This window comes from Lentinus tigrinus (assembly GCF_003813185.1).
Source record: "Lentinus tigrinus ALCF2SS1-7 unplaced genomic scaffold L226scaffold_4, whole genome shotgun sequence".
Classification (NCBI taxonomy): domain Eukaryota; kingdom Fungi; phylum Basidiomycota; class Agaricomycetes; order Polyporales; family Polyporaceae; genus Lentinus; species Lentinus tigrinus.
The window spans coordinates 1,247,093-1,266,395 of record NW_027137913.1 but is presented as its reverse complement, the minus strand read 5'-3'; the positions used below and the strand labels follow the sequence as shown (position 1 = coordinate 1,266,395).

Sequence of the window (19,303 nt, the reverse complement as noted above, 5' to 3'; positions counted from 1 at the left end):
CACCAGGAGCGACTCGAAGATCGAAGGGGTCATATCCTGTTTATCGTTGTAACCTCGTGCGTAACCCAAACAGTCACGCTGCGGTTGCAAACCGAAGGTACCACTCCAACATGCACGACGTCTTTGGCCTCTTGAATGCCGTCGGACCGCCGTAACCCCATGGAGGTATGATCGTTCCCCGCCCGCGGCGGGCACCGTCAAACTTATATCTCTTGGCTGCGGGCTCTAGTCGCATCATGTACCGGCGGGGTCGTCTATAAGCTCGAGGTTGGGCGGTGGAGTCTGGGGCGTTCTCCGGTGGAATCGTGCTGTGGTCAGAAACATAACAACCGGTACTCTCCTAGTTGATCGATTGTTCTCTGTAGGAGTCCACAGAGTTTTTGGCATGTCAGCCGTCATCCATTCATAACCTGGCTGCATGGATTTATGCATTGCTGCGGACTACGATGGGCGATGGCCATAGCATCGATATTCCTACTTGAAGGGGATTATAAGCGAATTACGAAAGTAGTACCTAGGCCTTCAGGGATTGTCTCGCGGTCATCGCTAATGCCGACGTCCGTGGCCATTATTGAAACGATTCGGCAGGAGCTATCAAGGCTTCCTTAGGTACTGTGGATTCGAACTTGCCTGGAGACTTCATAGTACGTCCGGGGATAGCACTGTGCCGCTAAACTACCGCTTCTTGGAATGGGAAGTCGGACTGAGACTCTCTAGCATATACGGTTCGGATGCAACCGACTCGATGATTGTCTCGAGCGCCTATGAATCTCCGCATCTCATACCTCTCTCATCATGACCGGACATATCATACGGGGCGACCGGGTATATGCGCATCTTGTTCGAAGATTTACATTTGACGCAGAGTCGAATTGATTTCACATTCTTTGGTATCCTCGACATCCTCGACCCTGGGATTACTATCTGCCATTGTGGCTGATGCACAGGCTAGCCTCGGCAAATACCTCTAGTCAGTACTGTCATTACTCACAGACACAGAAAATACTTACATAGAAGCCAGTGGTAGACGGTACTGGCGGAAGCCAAGAATGGCGGTAATCACATACCTTGAGACGTGATTCCCCCGTCAATTTTCTAGACCGCCACGCCAATAGCCACGGTCGACAGTTCACCGTTCAGACGTCTCTAAATCTACCGAGCAGTGTGAGCCAAAATTTCACGAACCTCTTCGTATATACTCAAGAAGGAAGAATGACAGAAATGTCGGCGACTTCTCACTGGGCTCAGTTCTGTGCCTCACCTGGCTCTCCGCCGGAAGGCCATCGCGATCTGCCTGCAGGCCCAAGTATGGATGCTATAAGGCCGCGTCGAGGTTTCAATGCACGGGAAACAAGCTTCACTGCGGATGCAAGGGGTGAGAGCATTGGCAGGTACGCTTCTTCATCTGGGAGGGAACGACTACCGCTTATTGACATTTCTGCAACAAGGCAACGCTTGTGTTCACACTGCATTGGAGGCTATCTGGAACCACGTCTATATGCATGTTTTGCGCGCCCAGTATCTTCCGCAGTCTGGTGTTGCGTAGGCCATGTGGTCCTTCCTGTTGCGCTTAGCACGTTCTTGTCGCATCTTTGCGGGGTCGGTAGGCCACGGTGACGCCGAGAGGCCGCCCATCTGACGCGCTCTTGGTGGCCGCGTTCCACCATCATGTGACCACCCGCAGGAACCCTCCATGGCTTCGGATCGTCGAAGAAGCTCCTAATGCCTTGGGAAGATGTGTGCCGTGGAAATACAGACACCATATTGTGATTGGGTGCGTTCACAGGGTCGCTACAGGCGCCGTTCTGACCCGCGGGTATAGATAGGTGCAAGTGAGCGCGGTTCACTGTGTCTGTCCTCGCAGTTGGACTCCCACCAACCCCGGTGTACGCGCAGCACTCTCTCGACAACCACAACAAACCGTCCTAGGCACTCTGACATCCGCTCGACGCACCCACCATGACGGACAAGGAGGCTCTCTCGCCGATGACAGAGAAGCAGGAAGTCGCGAATAGCGTTTCGGAAGTCGACGACAAGGCCCGCGACAACGCCTCAAGTCAGGAAACCTCAGACTTCGACCCGAACACGTACCACGAGCACAACGCTGGACGTCTAGTCGTTGACCCTGAGTACGTAACTTGTGCGCTCCGTCTGTTGCCACTCAATTGACATCGCTTATACTGACAGGGAGGCTAAAATCGAGTTCGGAGAAAGCGTTGCGAAGAGGCTGAAATTATCGAGAGATGGGACGAAAGTGCTGTGGCCACAACCCCGAGACGACCCTGAAGATCCCCAGAACGTGAGTCGCACCCATGCAAGAAAGGAAGGTACTGACAGCGTTGCATGCAGTGGTCGGACTTTCGCAAGAACCTCCAGCTGTTGATTGTCACGCTCGCCGCGATCGTTCCGGATTATGATTCTGGCATAGGTATATCTGATTACTGCGGCCTCATAGAAGTTACTGACAACGTTGTTAGGTATTGCCGATATCTTTGCTCTTGCTAATCAGTTTGGCACAACCACCGAACACATCAACAACCTTACATCCAAGTATGTCGTTCTACCTTATCCAAGTGCCAAGTTGCTCACGCAAGCGCTCTGATAAGTTGGAGTATCTTCCTCCTCGGTATGTTTACGTCGACCTAGTATTCCACTGCCTGTGTCTGACTAGACGCTATAGGATGGGGCGGTATCTTCGCCGTGATGCTCATGCGCAGGTTCGGCCGCCTTCCCGTGATGTTCTGGTCGCAAGTTCTCGCTATGGGGTGGCTCATCGGTTGCACTTTCGCTCCCAACCTGAACACGTTCACCGGTACGTATGCGATGGCCATTCGTGTTGTCAGTGCTTGACTCACGTATGCCACAGCAATGAGATGTTTGAACGGGTTCTTTGCGTACGCCTGTCATACTTTGTTGTGAGTGATCCTGTGCTGATCTCCTTCAACCTTGTGCTTCAGTACATGTCCGCAAGTCACCGGTCTATACGTGGTCACGGACCTTTTCCCCTTCCACATTCAAGCTCGAAAGGTGCGTATGAGAGCTGAGCACGACCTTCCGCGCCGTTGACAACATGCCGAATCTTCTAGCTGAACCTATGGACGATGGGCTTCATCATCTCGCCATTCCTCTCTCCGTTCATGATGGGATTCATCGTCGCCCGAATTGAGTACGTGAACTCTTGCTGTACCAATATACGCATACTAACTGACACACTGGCTGTAGCTGGCGATGGACCTACGGTATCGGCTCCATCTACAGTGCCATCGTAGTCGCGTTGATCGCCTTCTTCGGCGAAGAGACGTGCGTTATCTCGTTCGATGCATTACAGACTCAAGGTTCTGACGCTATCTTAGCATGTATGACCGCAAGCTCCCGAACCCTCATCCGGTCCCTGTCCCTGAGAACCGCATCCGCCGGCGCATCGAGACCCTCGTTGGCATTACCGGTGCGCGCATGGCGAAGTACCGTGATAGCTGGCATGACGCTGTCTTTGCGATCCTCAATGTCGCCTGGCGGCCGCACCTTCTCGCCGTCCTTCTCTTCGAGGCTATGATCTTTGGGTTCGGTATTGGCATCAATGTGAGTCGTCTAACAGCAGACAACCAGATGTCTCAACTCAATTCGCTTGCAGACCACAAACGCCGTATTCCTAGGGACACCGGCGCCGCAAGGTTACGGTTTCAGCCCCTTCGGCATCGCCGGTGCCTATGGTACCCCCATCGTGAGTCGCTTAGGGCCAAAAGTTGGGGCGTGTAGCTGACCTAGTGTCAGGTCGCCGTCGTTATCGGAGAGCTCCTTGGTCGCTACTTCAACGATTGGATGATGAACTTCTCCATCCGTCGTAACAAGGGCGTGTTCATCGCAGAGTCTCGTCTATGGTGCGTGCGAGAGCCATTTCTTTGCTCTAGAGCTCACGAGCACCCCTGCAGGACGTGCTACATCGCTGTTCCCCTGTACATCTGCGGTTTCGTCCTTCTTGGTGCCTCGTTCCAGAAGCACCTCAGTGTGGGCGCGCTCGTCATGGGCTGGGGCATCGCACAGGTGGCCATCATGATCAACACTGTTGCAGTCTGTGAGTATCCTCCCTAACCAAGGCATCTTCTGCACATTGCTCACACGCTCTTGGTAGACGCATACTGCAACGACTGTTTCCCGCGCATGCAGGGTGAAATTTCCGGACTGATCAACCTTGCGCGTACCCTCGGTGGTTTCAGTGTCGCCTACTTCCAAGTCCCATGGGCGTTGAAGAATGGTGCAATCCAGACGTTCGGTGTCGAGGCCGCGATTGTTACCGGTCTGTTCTTGCTCGTCGTTCCGATCATTCAGATCAAGGGTGCCTTCCTGAGGGTAAGTCCTCACTCGTGTGTCCGGCAAACTACATGCTAATGTTGATATTACCACTATAGGAACGGTTCGGGATGTGATTTTGACGAATTATACGCCTGGCTATGTGTTTGGATTATGATCATCTTGTGGTTCTGAGTTCTTTCGTGAGCAGGTTGTTGTGTATAATAGTCGACCGTTGAATCTCGAGATGTTATGACTCTCACCGGAGTGCACCGAGGCCTCTACATACATGTCCTTTGAAAACGGACTCCCTGACTATATACTCGCTACTTAAGTATCCCATAGCCAGGCCTAGAGCGTGATGCCTGCTCAGCGCTTACCCACGTGCTGACCGCGTCATCTCGTCCGACTTTCTCGGAAATGTGATCGCTACATCTCTTCCTCGTACCGACTCTCCCACCAGGACTCTCCTCAGTAGACTACGATGGTTGACCAAGACTTATGAATATGCTGTCGTAGTACTGCAATCATGAAGATATCGTCGGTCTTGGACGTGCCCATCAGAAAGCAGGCATTTACTGCGACCCGGTATCAGATCTCAGCGAACACCATAGGAGGATCCGTGGTCCGCGCACATGTCTCCTTGGGGTAACGGCTTGACTATCCACGCTACATGAAACCTCAGCGGAGGCTCGTAGAGTGCGCGACCTGCTGGCAACCACCGCCACCCTTCCTTCGTGGACACCTACCTTCTCCGAAGCCTGGCTCGATGGTGCTGACGGCCACCACTTCTACACCAGGACATACGCTGCTACCCTGCCAAACCCGAAGGCCGTGCTGATCTTCGTCCATGGCTTTGCGGACCATATCTCGCGATACGAAACGATCCACCCCCGATTCGCCAAACGCGGCGTTACCGTCTTTGCATACGACATGCGTGGATTCGGACGCACAGCGCTTGACGAGGAGTACAGGAGTCCCGATGAGGCGTACGGCAAGACCAGCCGCGCAGTGTAGCTGAGCGACCTTGAGCGGTGGGTGCGCTACGTTCGACGCACCTACCCCGGGACGTCCATATTCGCCATGGGTTACTCTGCGGGTGCCGGCATGACGCTCGGCTTTGCAACACGTACGAAACCATCGAGTGAGGTCCTCGCGATGGTCTCTGGGATCATCGCGCAGTGTCCGCTCGTGCACCTCACCCACCGCCCTTCGAGGATCCTTATTTGGATCGCGTACCTGCTCAGCAGGATTGCTCCTGCCCTTCCCTTCCCGGCGGATATGCCGGAAGACTGTTTCTCCCTCGACGAGACGCAGGTCAAAGCTTTGAAAAACGATCCGCTACGCAGGACTCTGCTGGGACTGTATACTATGGTGGCGCAGGCACGTACGATCCTCTGCTCCTACATCTTCTGTATGTACTGAACCTGGCATCGCAGGGGGAAGAACTCCTCGAAAAAGACTACGAGCACTGGCCTGCCTACCTCCCCTTACTGATGACCTGGGGTACCGCCGACGAGGTACGTCTATAGTTACAACACGCGAGTTACGTTCTGACTCACATGTACCCTATAGGCCAACTTCCCCAAAGCTGGCGTTACGTTCCATATGAAAGTGGACGCCAAGGATAAGAAGCTCGTGGAGTACGACGACGCCCTTCACGACTTGCTGCATGAAATCGGAGATATCCCGGATAAGGTCATCGAGGAGTACATCTCTTGATTGAAACCCATGTATAAGGTCGAGCCCAGTGGGCATGGATGCCAGTGAACTGGCAGTGTCCTTGAAGCAACCAGTGCGTTCCGTTTGGGAGGACAGGCGGCCCACGAGCAAGACGTGCCATTCCTGCGAAACAACTCAGACAACAAGCGGTAGCCTACGCCTGTCAGGTAAGGACGAACACAGCCTGATAGTATGGATCGCTCATCCTACTACTCATCTCGGACCACAAGCTAGCAGAGGCTCCGTTGACTCTTGAGCCCATATGTCCTCCTTGAGTGCCTCTATTGTTGAAGTTGGTCGGGCGGAGTGGTCGTCGGGCCGTCGGGCGAGCGTCGGGCGTCACGCAAGCTTGTGCGCGTGCACCCGTATTACTTACGGGATCGACGCTTATGTACAAATACCCCCCCTCTCTCTATCGAACACCCCGCGCGTTTGCGACGCGGGCTCCCTACTACACCCCGGAACGACCGCTTGTTCCAACATCTATTGTTTCCTGCTCATGAGGGACAAGCTCAGGTCTGCGCTCGCAAGGTTCGTTCATGAGCTCTTTGAGCTGGTAGATCATATGCCTATGCTGCCACATCATGTGCAGGTCTAATGACGATCTCATGCGCCCCGGAGTCCGCGGCCCGCGGGCGTTTGCAGCGAGCGTCTACGGGCTTTGGCTCGCAGCCTCACCGCGCGGGCTTCGTCGACCTCCTCCTCATCTCGTACTCTCGCCCGCTTATTCGATCTATATTCAACGCCGTCAAGGGCACTCAAAGAAGACATTTTTGGCAGCGCAAACTTTGGCTGAAAGTGCCGCTAGGATTAGTGCTTACCTTAGGGGATCAGGATAGGCGAAAGCTAGTGGAAGGATGTCTCTCATCAGCGACACAGAGTGAGTCCATGTCACTGCTGATGCGGCCTATTGCTCCAATTCTCTGTCAAGTTATCTCATTCACAGTCTTCGCCTCAACTATCTGCGCAATGTGGACGATCCGTACGGACCCCGTCTCATCTCTCTCGACCCATCATACCACTCCAACCCGTATATCGACGCCGCAGGGCTCGCAGACCCCGAACGATGGCCTGAGGTAGCGATGCCAACCAGCCCGACGCCAAGCGACGATGAGTCTGCTCCTGCCGCGCGACGGCGTCACTCAGGCTTCCCCGGGGCGAGTCTCAAGTACACTACGACTATCCTTGGGCCTTCGCGAACTGGTGCTCTAGGCTTGCGGGTCAACGGAAAGCGTGCGTCTATGGCTCGCAATTCGGTACGTCTGTCGTTGCCTAAGGATGCAAATGGAGCGGATTCGGCGCCCGAGGAGACACCCATCAAGACCGAAGTTATAGCTGCAACCCCCACGTCACCGTCCAAGCCGGAAGGACCACGTTCGCCCATCAAGGAGTCTGCTTCTGCGTCATCCTCATCCATCACTCCTCAGCAGAATGGAGATGGGCAAGCCCTTCAGCAGCAGGAGGGTCCACCGGTGCCTGCGAAGGGACCTCCCCCGTTTGTACCGAAATTCAACTTCAAGGGCGCAGCAGAGATGGAGGCTCGACGACGGCAAAGGCTGTTAGCACGTGCACACCCACCAGGAATAGCTCCCAGAGTGCCGATGGTTGCGATGAATCTCAACCCGGAGATGTCTTCATCGTCGTCGTCATCGGAGCCCGAGCCAGAATCCGAGTCCGATGAGCTTCCGGAGGAGGAGGAGGATGATTTCGGAGAAGGGGACGACAGCATGGAAATCAATGACGATGAGTTCGACCCGTGAGTAACATCCTTCGTCTTCTATTTGGCCCATACCGATCCTCATCGTCCCTATAGCGAGTTCGCAGCCAGTCGCGGGCTGAATTCGGATAGTGCGTCCGAAGGCGCGTCGATGTTGTCCGGGATGTCATCGTCCGCTGGTTCTATGATGGCATCTTCCATCCCTCCGAGCAGCAGTGCACGTGTTTCCCGCCTGAGTCCAGTGCGCGAAGGCGGTGAACGACCATCGGTGTCCCCGGAGCGCGATGACGGCCAGATCGATGCCATGTTTGAGATGGTCACACCCGCACCGAATCATGCGGCAAACAGCCAGACTCGGCCCCCTGCTGGCCCGTCTGTGGCAAAGTCTGCCAGTGCTAGCACTTCCTCTTTGCCGACTCCCTCTGGAATGTTCGAGCGACGTCCTGTACCCCCAGCACATCCCGCAAAGTCCGCTCTCACCGCCATGCTTGCCGCGACATCGAACTCGTCTTCCTCCAATCCTTTCTCGGAGCTCTACAGCGCGATCTCAGGGCGTGCGGAGAGCGACAGTATGGTCGTGCGCGTATTCTTCCCCATGGCGCGAGAGCCCGCGAACCGCGCTTTAGACCTCAGCGTCCGCAAAGACGCAACTGTGGAAGAGGTACTCGGGTATGCGTTGTGGACTTACTGGGAGGAAGGTTGGCTCCCGAAACTCGACGAGGGTTTGAGCGGAGAGGAGGACCCGAAGTGGGCTATTCGGTGCTCAGCAGCAGGATGGATCCTACGTATAGCGGAGGAGGATGGAGAGGTGGACGAGGACTTCCCACGTGAGTAGTGCGCTGGGTTCGGTTGCTCTCGTTGCTAACCAACGCCCGACAGCTCCCGACCGAACGGGTAAGATCTCCAAGTTTAACTTCGACGCGTATGCCGTCTTGGAGGCAACGCAATCCCAGAGTTCGTACATCGATGTCGATTGCCCCCGAGATCGCGGCTGATGATCTCTTTGTCTAGTCCAGCAGAACAAGATTCTCGAGTCGAAGATCCAGCGCCGGATTTCGCGTGTCGTTGTGAAGAAGAAGTCGACAGGACTACTCACCGCGACAACGTCGACGTCGACCGGCCTTGTGCCTCCCACAGATACTCTACTTGGCACCAGTGCGAACCTTCTCGGCTCGCTCGGGTCGTCCGTGGGCATGTTCCCGAGCTCTCTTGGTCCATCGTCAAGTCATGGTCCAGCACTCTTCTTGCGGATACGTATCGCCGGTGCCGCGGACGAGCCTGGTCACGTCTCAACCACTATCCAGGCGTACGTCTTCCAAATTGCCCCACGAAAAGGTGGATTCCTGACTATCTTGAAACTTGTAGATCTGGCGGCATGTACATGGCTGAGGTGCTGGAGGCGGTGTGCCAGAAACGAAAGCTTAGCAATCCGAAGGATTATGCGCTTGTCGTCGAGGTCAGCTCCGATGTCAAGATCAACATCCCTCTCGATCGCACTGTGCGAAGTCTGCAAGGGAAGCGGGAGCTTATTCTTATCAAGAAGAACATGCTTCGCGAGTATGGCGTGGAAGTCCGGGAGAGGAAAGGCACAACTGACCCCAATGGTGCGCGGTGTTCCCGTTCCATGCTCATGCTGGTCGCTGACTATTGTGCACAGCTTCAATCTTCACCACCGACCCCGCGATCCAAGAGCAGAACCTCAGCCAGATGTTCGACTTCATGAACGCGTATAGGAAGTATACTGTATACCGAAAGATGCCTATGATGGTCACCCGCAGCGCCCGCCTGCTCACCATTGACGGAGGATACATCCATGTTCGTCCTTTACGTGCCACAAGACCATGTAGACAACTAATCGTGCCGTACAGATCATACCCACGGTCACAAAGGCGAAGCATGTCTTCGACAGCGGCAAGACCTCCTCATATCACCTCAAGAGTGTCGTTGCGTGTCAGCAGTCAAGTAAGAACAGTGCCACGTTCAAGCTAGTCGTGCACAGCGGCGCCGACCGTAACAAGCGATATGAGTTCGAGGCGGAAAGCCCCAAGCTCGCAAGTACGTCTCTTCTCCTCCATCTCTCCCGGACGCTCTCCCTGATGCATGATGTCCAGATGAGATCGTGTCGACTATCCGGTCTCTCAAGTCTGCGATGGAGAAACCCGGCGGCGGGCGGATGTCGCGGAGGAATACGCGGATAGGGACTGCCGTGAGGCCCATGGGCGTGTGATGTTGGTCGACTTACTTATGGACTAAGTTGGAACTTCTTGTAGCATTCTTATCTGTAGCATTATGCATAGCTCATATCAGTGTCGATACTCTGAGGCCTGGCTTATTCTTGATGCCTTTACATACTTTGCACAATGTTGGTGATGCCGTAGCAGCATTGTTGACTTGCTGGCTCTGCTGACTGGTTGTTCTGTATTTGATTTTTGAGTCTCAATTGAATTGAGCTCAGCGACAAAGGCCGTGAAGATATGTTGTCGATTTAGCGCCGGGCGTCGTATTAGAGTCCGAGGTTGATTGAACTTAGTAGTACATAGCCTTTCCTCTTGTCGGTCACCCTCGACCCCATGGACACAACTGCCGACATTGACGACAAGTACTGAGGCATACACCGGCAGATATGTCAGAGCGACGAATACCGAGTCGCCCAACAGCGTTCTCAGTGAGCTTCGGGCCTGAACACGTTCCCCCAAATGACCCTGGGATTGTCGCACTTTCCCCTTCGGTTCAGTCTGCATCTTCCCCAGCAGGATCCAGCATAACCAGTAGCAAACGCAAAGAATCGGACAGTTACGTGTCGAGTAGTCTTCAGGTACCTCGTTGTGCTCGAAATTGTGCGCGTAGTACTGACCATGGTGCCACGCTGCCCCCAAGCGCAAGCGCGGACGCAAATCACGGTCAGAATGGCCAAAACGGGGCCCACCTCCCCCGAGTACGTTCTTCCCGCCCGGGCCGTGACGAAGCTTACCGCGCTTCCAGAACATGTCTGCAATATAACCGGGACCGAAGCCAGGGAAGGAGAGGCACTCGTACCAGGCGAGGACCCTGAAGAACGGCTCGACACAGTTGACGACGAACCCGTCCGGATTCTGAACGACTTCGCCATCTTCGACCCTTCTCGTGGGTTTAATTATGTTCCTCTGGACCATCGCAATGCCTCGGGTAAAGCCGAGATCGAAGCCGTTGGCCATGTTTCTCCCGCCTTCATGAATGAGGAAGACGCCGACCAGGATGACGATGTTGACGACAACCATCCGACCGCTCATCCACGATGGCGCACCACCTCAATCTCCTGCTACTCCATTGATTATACAGCATACCAAGAGTTCGTGGTACCAGTTTTCCTGTGCATGCGCCCTGGCGGTCACTAACCTACCTTTTCACTAGACCATTATACGTACAAACGCGGCATGCATGGTATATTCTGAAGTTACCAAACGCAGACTACGCGGCGACTCATGCCGAATTCTACCGCCCCCACCGCATCGCGCAGATAGTCATCTCCGCTGCGATGGGACAGGGAATAATGACATACTCTCAATTTCAGGAACAGTACGTAGATGCATGGGATGATCTCCTTGGGGCTCGCGTCCGAGTACAAGATCTATGCGAAGCAGTACGTGTGGGACATCAATGATTGTGCATCATAGCTGGCTCACATCCGCAGGTGCCTCTTATCAAATCCTTCGTTGGCGACGATGTAGTACTCAATAACCGCGTCGCATCACGACCATTCGTGCAAGAGATCTACTCTCTCGCTGAGAAGACTCCCTCTGTATATATCGACCGATCTCTGCCCCAGCTCGACAAAGACCTCACCCGCCGCAGACCCAAGCTCAAGAAGGGCTTAATGCTTGGCAATCTTGACCTTGCAGTATTGCGGCCAGAGAATCAGAACCCAACACATGTAACGCCCCTCATCGACAGCCTGGCTCATGGCCTCTTCCAGGAGAGCTTGCACGTCGTTGGACCGCGGACCAAACGGCCGGCCAAACACGAACTGAGGCGGCAACAGCAGGAGATGCGCTCCTATGTATGTCGGCTGCTCTACCGCAATCTGGAGGATCTCCCCCGCGTGTCGTTCCCTACCAGCGAGCGTCTGCGCGACGAATATTGGAATGCCGTCCTGATCAGGGGAGAACTATATAAAGTGCGACTAAGCGGGATTTTGCAGGCACAACACTGAATCCTAAACAGGTTGGGGACTGCATCGTCGTGCCGAAGGGCGACTGGAACGGGGTCGAAGGCGGTGAACTTCCGCGAGACCTCTCTGTTTCAGAGGTACCCGAAGATGCTACTCTCGCAGATTACTTTTGGTGGGTCTCCACGGACCTCGCGTGCATGTGCAATATAAATAATCTTTCTGAGTTCCAGGTTCGGGAAGATTATCTATATAGACCAACGACTCAAGAAGTTACACATACAGTGGTTCGAGCATTCATCCAAGACCTATCTTGGGAAGATCTCGGACCCGCATGAACTGTTCCTCTGTCCTCTTTGTGGATACATCGATCTCAAGGCGGTCCCTGTTTTAGGGAAGCTTACCGTGCACCATCCACGCCCGCCTAAGCCCCTAGGTCCCCTCGAGTTCTTTTATCAGTACGTGTTTTATTGACAAGTCTGGCGAATGAGGCTAACTATCTCGGCCTAACGCTACTAGGTTCGTATACAATGAGGCAGAAGGTTCATTCACAGACGTTGCGTTGAAGTCAGATGACGACGCAATCGATCCTCCGGACAACTGTTTAGCCTGCATCGCTGCTGCTGAGCGGAGTCAAGAGACCGAACCTTGTCTCACGAGAGATAGTCTGATGTACCTCGGCCACACCTACCACGCTGATGACTACGCGCTCGTTCAAGCTACGGACGGTCCGGCCAATATCGGCCGAATTTTATCTTTCCATGACAAGAAAGGGTCATCTCCAACAGTTACGCTTCGATTACTTGGGCGTATCGTCGAGTTGACATCGAACATCGCGGAGAGCTCGTTGCCTGAACTTCTGCACGAGGTACGAACTCCCGTTTCCTATCTAAATCATCATACACAGCTCAGAACGTTGCAGAGGGAGCTCTGCATGACAAATGCGAAGCCAGTCGTCGTGAATGCCAAGGACCTGCTGAGGCGCTGTACCGTCCTGCATGCCAACTCTGCCCCAGAGATGGGTCTCGAGGAGTGGCTCAACCTGTCTCCACTTCATTTCTATGTACGGTATTCCGTCCCTTCCCAACCACCACTCTGGTCCGCTCGGGAAGAGCTAAAGCGCTCCAACATCCCTGTCTGTATCCGTTGCTACCGGGACCACTTGACCAAGCTCGAGCAACACGAGGCACTCAGGAAGGAGCCACCCCTTCGGGCGTTCGACCCCTTTGCTGGGTGCGGTGCGTTTGGGTTTTCCATGGAGGAATTAGGGCACATGAAGGTCACCCACGCTGTGGAAATCTCACCTAGCGCAGCCGACACGGTTAAGTAGGACCTGATCACCTCTTGTCGTCTCGCTGGAGTTTAATACCCGCTCTTCAACAGGAAGAACTCCCCAACTACCGTCGTATACAATCAATGCGCGAACATCGTGCTCAAGTACGCAGTCAAGGCTCACGCAGGGCAGCGCGATGAAGTACCGCAACACATCGGAAACGAACTCCCTCTGCCTCCACCACCGGCTCCAGGCCAGATCGACTGCATTGTGGCCGGCTTCCCATGGTACGCCCAAGCTTCCTCAGCTTTTATGACGGTGTGGAACTGACAAATGACGCGTAGCCAATCTCACTCTACGCTGAATATGTACCAACGGGCGCACGACCGGAAGAGCCATCTCATGCTCACCCTGCTGTCCTGGGTAGACTTCCTCCGACCCAAGTACTGTTTCTTTGAAAACGTCAAAGGATTCCTCAGCTACAATCTCCACTCCTCCCAGGCAAGCAGATACAGAGTCGAGGGCGGGATTGACAAGGGCGGCCTGAAGTTTCTCGTGCACGCCCTTGTGGCGATGGGGTATGTTGTCCTCATTCCCTTGTGGTTGTACGCTGACGATCAGGGCATAGGTATCAGGTCAGATTCGGTTTACTGAATGCTGGTCACTACGGTACTCCGCAGGGGCGAATCCGCTTCTTTCTCATCGCGGCCAAGCATGGGTACCCTCTCCCGAACCTGCCGACGCCAAGCCATGCGTCACTAACCAACGAGACACTTACAATCCACCTTGCCGACAAGATGGACATCACGCCTCTTCGGGCTTCCAAAGGGATCGCTCCTATGAAGCACGTCTCTATACAGGACGCGATTGGCGATCTCCTCCAATTCGACTGGTATGTGGTCACGTGCCGCTGATATTCGCAGTGAACAGTACTGAGAGAACCATGCAAGGGAACTTCCTGAGCACATCAAGGACAAGCTATCAGCCAACCGGAGAGCGCTCCTCGTACGCAACTCTGATAGGCTCGCCGTCACATGCGATCCGTCCAAAGCACGCTGTGGGCCAGAGGACATGGGCATTACTGACATGTACAGTTCCGAGCCCCGGACAGCCTTTCAGCGCAGGTGCAGAAGGAGACCAGTGATAGAACCGCAGCACTTCACTCGAACCTTCAACGAGCGTGTCAGCATCATATACACAGCGTTCGTGAAGAAGTGCCTTGACAACTGGCCCGCGGGAGTCTTCCGGGACTACAGAGGTGAGCACTAAGGCCCACTGCCGATCCGCTTCTACCGCTGACTCCGCACAAGATTTGCCCGTCACCGAGCAAGATTGGGCACTCATCAACCCCCAGTCGGCAACCAGCAGACTGGGGTTCCCGCCAGGGTACTATGGGCGACTTGACAAGAACAGCTGGTTTCGCACCATTTCGACGAATCTGCAGCCCATGGCGAAGCAATGCCAGGTCACTCACTACGAGGTACATTCAGCGCGGAGCTGTACAACGTCCACTCGTACTGACGAACTATACAAACACAGTGCTGTCGCATCTACACCGTGCGTGAGTTCGCGCGCTCCCAGGGTTTCCCGGACTGGTTCGTGTTTGTCGCGCATAACGGACAAGTCAAGAATGTACGTCTCCCTTTTTCCATGACGAGAAGCATACATTGAGCTGACCTCTCACCGTCAAGATGCATCGACAAATCGGTAATGCCGTTCCATGGCAGATTGGAGAGGCCTTGGGAAGGGAACTATGTGAAGCCCAGCTGAAGCGGCGGCGTAAGATCGTCGAAGACGCCATTGAGATCCTTGATGAGTAGAATTCTCTCGCAACAACCATCCGTGGTGTGACGCACGCCATGTCGGAGAGGGGTGCACTCCCGACATAAAGGAGCACCATTAACGTAGCATTAGCATAATGTACTACAAGCACATCACTAGCTCAGTCATGATTGGATTCGCGCAGAAATGAAAGGAGGGACGCACACATGAACCACACAAAGGACCGCATTATAGCGCCCTGCAAATGACCTCTCCCGGTAGCCTGAGCTGCAACGCCTCTCGCGCCTCCAACCACTCATTCTCCTTGTCCTTTGTCTTCACGATCGCAATCTCCCCCATGCGTAGCGGCTTCACATTTTGCACTCGCCTGCCTGTGCACAATCTCCGAATCTCGCTGAGTTCCATGAAGATGGGTTTGCTCGGTTTGGAGATGAGCTCCATGTCAGAGAGCACGGGCCGGTCGTCGCGGTACTTGAGGTCGGCCCATATCCGCTTTTCTGAGTCGGGAACCTCGTGGAAGGCATCCGGCGCGGGCTTTTCTATGGTGCCACGTGTGACATTGGAGATGAAACCCGCCCGGAGGAGAATGGAGAGGATGGCAAGGTTTTGTGTCGTGTGGTGGACAGCGATGTGCTGGTGTCGCGCGCGAAACGCGTTTTGGACATGAGAGCAAAGGCTGTGGGGAAGAACCATCTTTCGGCTTCCTAGAGTTGTTTGAGCGGATCTACTATGTGCAGAACAACGCAACCGACGTACTAGACAGAATGGGGGAGGAGGGAGAGGTCGTGGTCCAGACGAAACCTAGAAGCGCCCGTAGCGACCTGGGCGCGAATTGCGTTACGCATGCGACCTCTTCCCTTCTCGCCATCATGTCTCTCCTCGCCCTGCCCGACGAGCTCATCGTACAAATTGCCTGTCTACTTGCGCCGACGGACCTGCTGCACATTCAAGAAGTCTGCTTGAGGCTACAGGACGTCGTGCAGAACAATGCCGCGCTGCAATACACGATACAGCTCTACATCTCTGGGATGATCGACAACCCGTCGTGTCGTCTCGTACCAGCGGAACGGTTACGTATATTGCGAGCGAAGGAGGACGCATGGAGGCAACTGAACCTCTCCGACCGTACGGTTCTACCCCTCAACCACCATCCTTCAGGCATCTACGACCTCACCGGAGGCGTCCTGCTCCTGGGTGAACGCAAAGTCACTCAAAGTCTTGTCGGTACAGACAACGTGCACACTGTGAAGCTTCATTCTGCATTTGGTCGTAATGGTGGCGACGGACCTGGCTCAAGCTCACTATGGAGGAAAATTGACCTCGGGAAGCAGGTCATTGACGTTGGCCTGGCCATCCAAGAACATGACTTGATTGCCATCGTAACTTACTCGTGAGTCCCTTCACCCGAATCTACTACCCCCGTTCTACCACACAACCCATCTCGTTGTGATTTTTTGCGTGGCATGACAAGAGACGATGCACCCAGAGTACAATGACATCACCTCTCACTCTCTGAACAATCAATGGTAGCCTGCATATCGAGGTCGCGCAGGTATGCAGCCTGCCATTGTGTTTTTTGTCTTCGGAGACGCTGCCACGTCCCAGATGCTTGTGCAAAGGGGTGGGCGAGCGTGCGCCCTCGTATGGTACGTGTGACCACAGTTGGATAGGTGGCCCCAGGCTGTTGTCATGCCGCCATTTCAACGTCTGTGAAGTAATATTCCTGCACATATCCTAGACTTCGTTCTCGGGCGGCGGGATTGAGAGCACATGAAGCTTACTCTGCCTCAACCCTTCTAGGGACAGGAGAGTGATCTGTCGTCTGTCGTCTAGCTCCCCCATACTATCTCATACTACCTTCGGGGCGTAGATTGATGTTGGATGTTGTGTCGCACGAGAGAATAGGAAAGACAGGCGAAGTTTTCTAGGAACCACCAACGTGATGCGAGGTCATCATCCCGTTGGTGCTTTGTCTTGAGTTGGACTACATCGAATGCAGTCCATTCTTGACATCTTGCTCGTATCTCCACAACGCTTTATATGCTAATCGTCGCATTTACTCAGTTACATCAATGAGGCACAGTTATGGGCCTCCATAGACATACAACTGTTCGAACACTCCACCGGGCAGCCTCATCCTGATGCCGCTCAGCCTGTCATTCATTTCGACAACATTTACTATCTCCCTGGACACTGTAGCATTATGCTTGAGATCTCTGGCGACACACTTTGCTTCCTAATGAACAATTACTTCCCGTTCGTCACATCGAATCCCGTCAGCCTAGTCATCTTCGACTGGAAGACCGGTCGTCGCAAGGCGGTGAGTAATATTTACTACCATGTTCGAAGATAATGATGACAAAACAGCAAGGTCAGAAACGAGCGTATCAAGACCCTACCATGTTCAACTCGTTCGTTTTGCTCTCGCCCGATATCGTTGTCCTCCCTATTATCCCCACCAACGCACTCGAGATATGTCACTTTGCGCAAGAGCTCGCCGCCCCTGCACCTCCTCCAGCTGCAGGCGAAGCCGAGCAGTCACTCGCTGACGTACCTAACCTTGTGACGTCGTGCGTCCTAGAGCTCCCTGTATTGCAGGGCGGTGCGATCGTCCTCCGCATGACATGTCGCTGCGAACCTAACCCTCGCGGACCGCCCTCTTCCGCCACGCACCCCGACACGTTGATGCCATTCTACTCCGACCCAGCGACGTCCGCCATGATTCTTCACATGCACATCCGCATCCCGCACAACAGCTCGCGCGTGTATACGATGATCGTCCAGCGCTCTTCCTTGCTGAAGGCCTTCCACGAGGCTCTTGCGCTGCGCCGCCGCTGCCGCGAGGAAGGTATCCTCCCTCAGCCACCGTCATACCCGGACATGCCCTCGCAAGAGCACTTCGCCAAATTGGCGTACCTCAAGGGCCCGTACGACACACAAACGCGATTCCGCATCTTCGACTGGGATTCCATCACCCCGGACATGGACCTGGAGCAGGTCCCGCTAACGCTGTCGTGGCAGGACTGGGGTCCGCGCGTGACGCGCTGGTTCCAGGATGAACTCGCGAGCACGCGTTGGATCACGACGACGTGCGGGCAGCGGTTTGTGCGCTTCCGTGACAGTGGGCGGCTGCATGTGTATGACTTCAACGGCCGGTCGATCAAGCGCTACCTGAACGAGCGCAAGTTGCGCGACGAGCCGGTCGGCTCGAAGCCGGGAGAGAGCATCGTGAAGGCGGGCACTTACTACTGGCCGCGCAGGGGCGGGGACTCGGACGAAGAAGGACCGCTTGAGGTAGTGATGGAAGAGAACGAGGAGGAGGAAGGGGGTGAAATGCTCGATCAAGACGGGTGGCTGGCTGATCTGAATACGGACGAGGAATCTCCGCAGGGCGCGGAGACGTGGCACGCAGTCGGCGAGCAGCCGCAGGCCGCAGAATCCAGTGGGAGTGGGAATGGATACCCAATAGACCCCAAGCGGCGGATGAAGGTCATGCTGGGGACGACGGTCATTCGGGAGGATACAGTGTGGGAGGAGTCGATCCAGTCATCGATGCCATACATCGAGACGAGCGTGCGCATTGCTGAGGAGTGGGAGAGCGCGCTGATCGACGAGGATATCATCGTTGGGCTGAAGGCAAGTACAGTTGTTCGCTTGTGGTTCGTGTTATGCTGATCGTTGCTGTGACAGATGGATGCGAATCTAAGACATATTACGGAGGTAGTGCTTCATCGGATTGGAGGACCTGTATCATAGCTGGACACATGCTAATGTAGAACGACCGCGGACGCTTTGCTGCGTCATCGGCGACAAGGCTCGACTATTCGAACGAACTGGAGACCTTAGGATGTATGTGCCTCGCGGCCATTGAACCATTCCTTCAACCCGGAACATCGTAGGATATTCTATTTCCGTCGAGATCCCGGGAAACCATCTAGTACTGCAGCTAGCCCCAGAAGCCCCTCCGAAGGACTCAGGTACTGTATTATCGCTTATTTCTGCTGAACTCCTCAACAGCAGCCGCGTTCTTTCATGGATTCGCCATCTCGGTGTGTTTACGATCAAGGTCACTTGATCCTTGGTAATTCGGACTACACCAAGGTGACGCAAGTACTCATACATGACCAACGCCCTGTCATTACTGAAGTGCACTTCATCGCAGTACCGCGAGCACGGTATCCAATGCGTCTCAAGGATAGGCGTCGGCACTCCATAGAGTCCCGTACGAAGCAAAACCTTCGGAAGAAAGCTCCACGCCGTGCAGCCTCGAGGTCACTTGGTCTACGGGCCGCGGGCATGATTCGGAGAAACGTCGTCGTACGTTACGACCTTGTCCAGATGAGCTCGGTGTCGGGGTTCTGACCTTAATAGCGGCCCG

General features: G+C 54.6%; 6 protein-coding genes across 6 annotated transcripts; 5 read left to right on the top strand and 1 right to left on the bottom strand.

Moving 5' to 3' along the window:
* The first annotated feature begins 1,764 nt into the window (after positions 1-1,764).
* L226DRAFT_246925 (MFS general substrate transporter) lies at positions 1,765-4,572 on the top strand. The gene is made up of 17 exons (XM_067673232.1): positions 1,765-1,774; positions 1,823-2,129; positions 2,188-2,299; positions 2,350-2,428; positions 2,478-2,550; positions 2,607-2,626; positions 2,681-2,812; positions 2,867-2,894; positions 2,958-3,027; positions 3,087-3,166; positions 3,223-3,300; positions 3,354-3,579; positions 3,632-3,721; positions 3,772-3,878; positions 3,930-4,072; positions 4,130-4,347; positions 4,407-4,572. The coding sequence occupies exons 2-17, from the start codon at positions 1,960-1,962 to the stop codon at positions 4,422-4,424; spliced, it is 1,644 nt and encodes a 547-aa protein (XP_067539903.1). The 5' UTR covers positions 1,765-1,774; positions 1,823-1,959; the 3' UTR covers positions 4,425-4,572.
* Positions 4,573-4,816: 244 nt separating this feature from the next.
* L226DRAFT_550797 (alpha/beta-hydrolase) lies at positions 4,817-6,415 on the top strand (the record flags this gene model as incomplete). The annotated part of the gene is made up of 6 exons (XM_067682778.1): positions 4,817-4,935; positions 4,986-5,276; positions 5,310-5,661; positions 5,727-5,807; positions 5,863-6,184; positions 6,251-6,415. The coding sequence occupies 5 exons, from the start codon at positions 4,817-4,819 to the stop codon at positions 6,007-6,009; spliced, it is 990 nt and encodes a 329-aa protein (XP_067539902.1). The 3' UTR covers positions 6,010-6,184; positions 6,251-6,415.
* Positions 6,416-6,866: 451 nt separating this feature from the next.
* L226DRAFT_543384 (uncharacterized protein) lies at positions 6,867-9,953 on the top strand (the record flags this gene model as incomplete). The annotated part of the gene is made up of 10 exons (XM_067682197.1): positions 6,867-6,889; positions 6,941-7,265; positions 7,287-7,765; positions 7,823-8,553; positions 8,606-8,680; positions 8,738-9,032; positions 9,092-9,330; positions 9,384-9,541; positions 9,595-9,781; positions 9,838-9,953. The coding sequence occupies 10 exons, from the start codon at positions 6,867-6,869 to the stop codon at positions 9,951-9,953; spliced, it is 2,628 nt and encodes an 875-aa protein (XP_067539901.1).
* A 330-nt stretch (positions 9,954-10,283) lies between these two features.
* On the top strand, positions 10,284-15,058 carry L226DRAFT_246901 (S-adenosyl-L-methionine-dependent methyltransferase). Its single transcript, XM_067673231.1, has 16 exons — positions 10,284-10,541; positions 10,604-10,661; positions 10,709-11,054; positions 11,117-11,345; positions 11,397-11,879; positions 11,927-12,045; positions 12,104-12,328; positions 12,390-12,738; positions 12,793-13,196; positions 13,254-13,430; positions 13,488-13,721; positions 13,772-14,035; positions 14,094-14,401; positions 14,454-14,623; positions 14,683-14,775; positions 14,835-15,058. The coding sequence occupies exons 1-16, from the start codon at positions 10,350-10,352 to the stop codon at positions 14,961-14,963; spliced, it is 3,780 nt and encodes a 1,259-aa protein (XP_067539900.1). The 5' UTR covers positions 10,284-10,349; the 3' UTR covers positions 14,964-15,058.
* L226DRAFT_531146 (ribosomal protein S8) lies at positions 14,869-15,728 on the bottom strand. Its single transcript, XM_067680021.1, has 3 exons — positions 15,682-15,728; positions 15,130-15,629; positions 14,869-15,066 (listed from the first exon to the last, which is right to left on the bottom strand). Exon 2 carries the CDS (start codon positions 15,616-15,618, stop codon positions 15,154-15,156), a length of 465 nt encoding a protein of 154 aa, XP_067539899.1. The 5' UTR covers positions 15,619-15,629; positions 15,682-15,728; the 3' UTR covers positions 14,869-15,066; positions 15,130-15,153.
* A 54-nt stretch (positions 15,729-15,782) lies between these two features.
* Positions 15,783-18,766, top strand: L226DRAFT_531145 (uncharacterized protein). Its single transcript, XM_067680020.1, has 4 exons — positions 15,783-16,315; positions 16,990-17,245; positions 17,302-18,561; positions 18,616-18,766. Exons 1-4 carry the CDS (start codon positions 15,795-15,797, stop codon positions 18,679-18,681), a joined length of 2,103 nt encoding a protein of 700 aa, XP_067539898.1. The 5' UTR covers positions 15,783-15,794; the 3' UTR covers positions 18,682-18,766.
* The last annotated feature ends 537 nt before the right edge of the window (positions 18,767-19,303 follow it).

Excerpts from the sequence above, each read along its gene's own strand:
- L226DRAFT_246925 (XM_067673232.1), top strand. The coding sequence starts at position 1,960 with ATGACGGACAAGGAGGCTCTCTCGCCGATGACAGAGAAGCAGGAAGTC. Across the intron at positions 3,167-3,222 it reads TTCATCGTCGCCCGAATTGA|CTGGCGATGGACCTACGGTA; the intron begins GTACGTGAACTC and ends CACTGGCTGTAG. Across the intron at positions 3,580-3,631 it reads GGTTCGGTATTGGCATCAAT|ACCACAAACGCCGTATTCCT; the intron begins GTGAGTCGTCTA and ends ATTCGCTTGCAG.
- L226DRAFT_246901 (XM_067673231.1), top strand. The coding sequence starts at position 10,350 with ATGTCAGAGCGACGAATACCGAGTCGCCCAACAGCGTTCTCAGTGAGC. Across the intron at positions 11,346-11,396 it reads TACAAGATCTATGCGAAGCA|GTGCCTCTTATCAAATCCTT; the intron begins GTACGTGTGGGA and ends TCACATCCGCAG. Across the intron at positions 14,624-14,682 it reads GCCAGGTCACTCACTACGAG|TGCTGTCGCATCTACACCGT; the intron begins GTACATTCAGCG and ends ATACAAACACAG.
- L226DRAFT_531146 (XM_067680021.1), bottom strand. The coding sequence starts at position 15,618 with ATGGTTCTTCCCCACAGCCTTTGCTCTCATGTCCAAAACGCGTTTCGC.
- L226DRAFT_531145 (XM_067680020.1), top strand. The coding sequence starts at position 15,795 with ATGTCTCTCCTCGCCCTGCCCGACGAGCTCATCGTACAAATTGCCTGT. Across the intron at positions 16,316-16,989 it reads ATTGCCATCGTAACTTACTC|TTACATCAATGAGGCACAGT; the intron begins GTGAGTCCCTTC and ends GCATTTACTCAG. Across the intron at positions 17,246-17,301 it reads AGACCGGTCGTCGCAAGGCG|AAACGAGCGTATCAAGACCC; the intron begins GTGAGTAATATT and ends CAGCAAGGTCAG.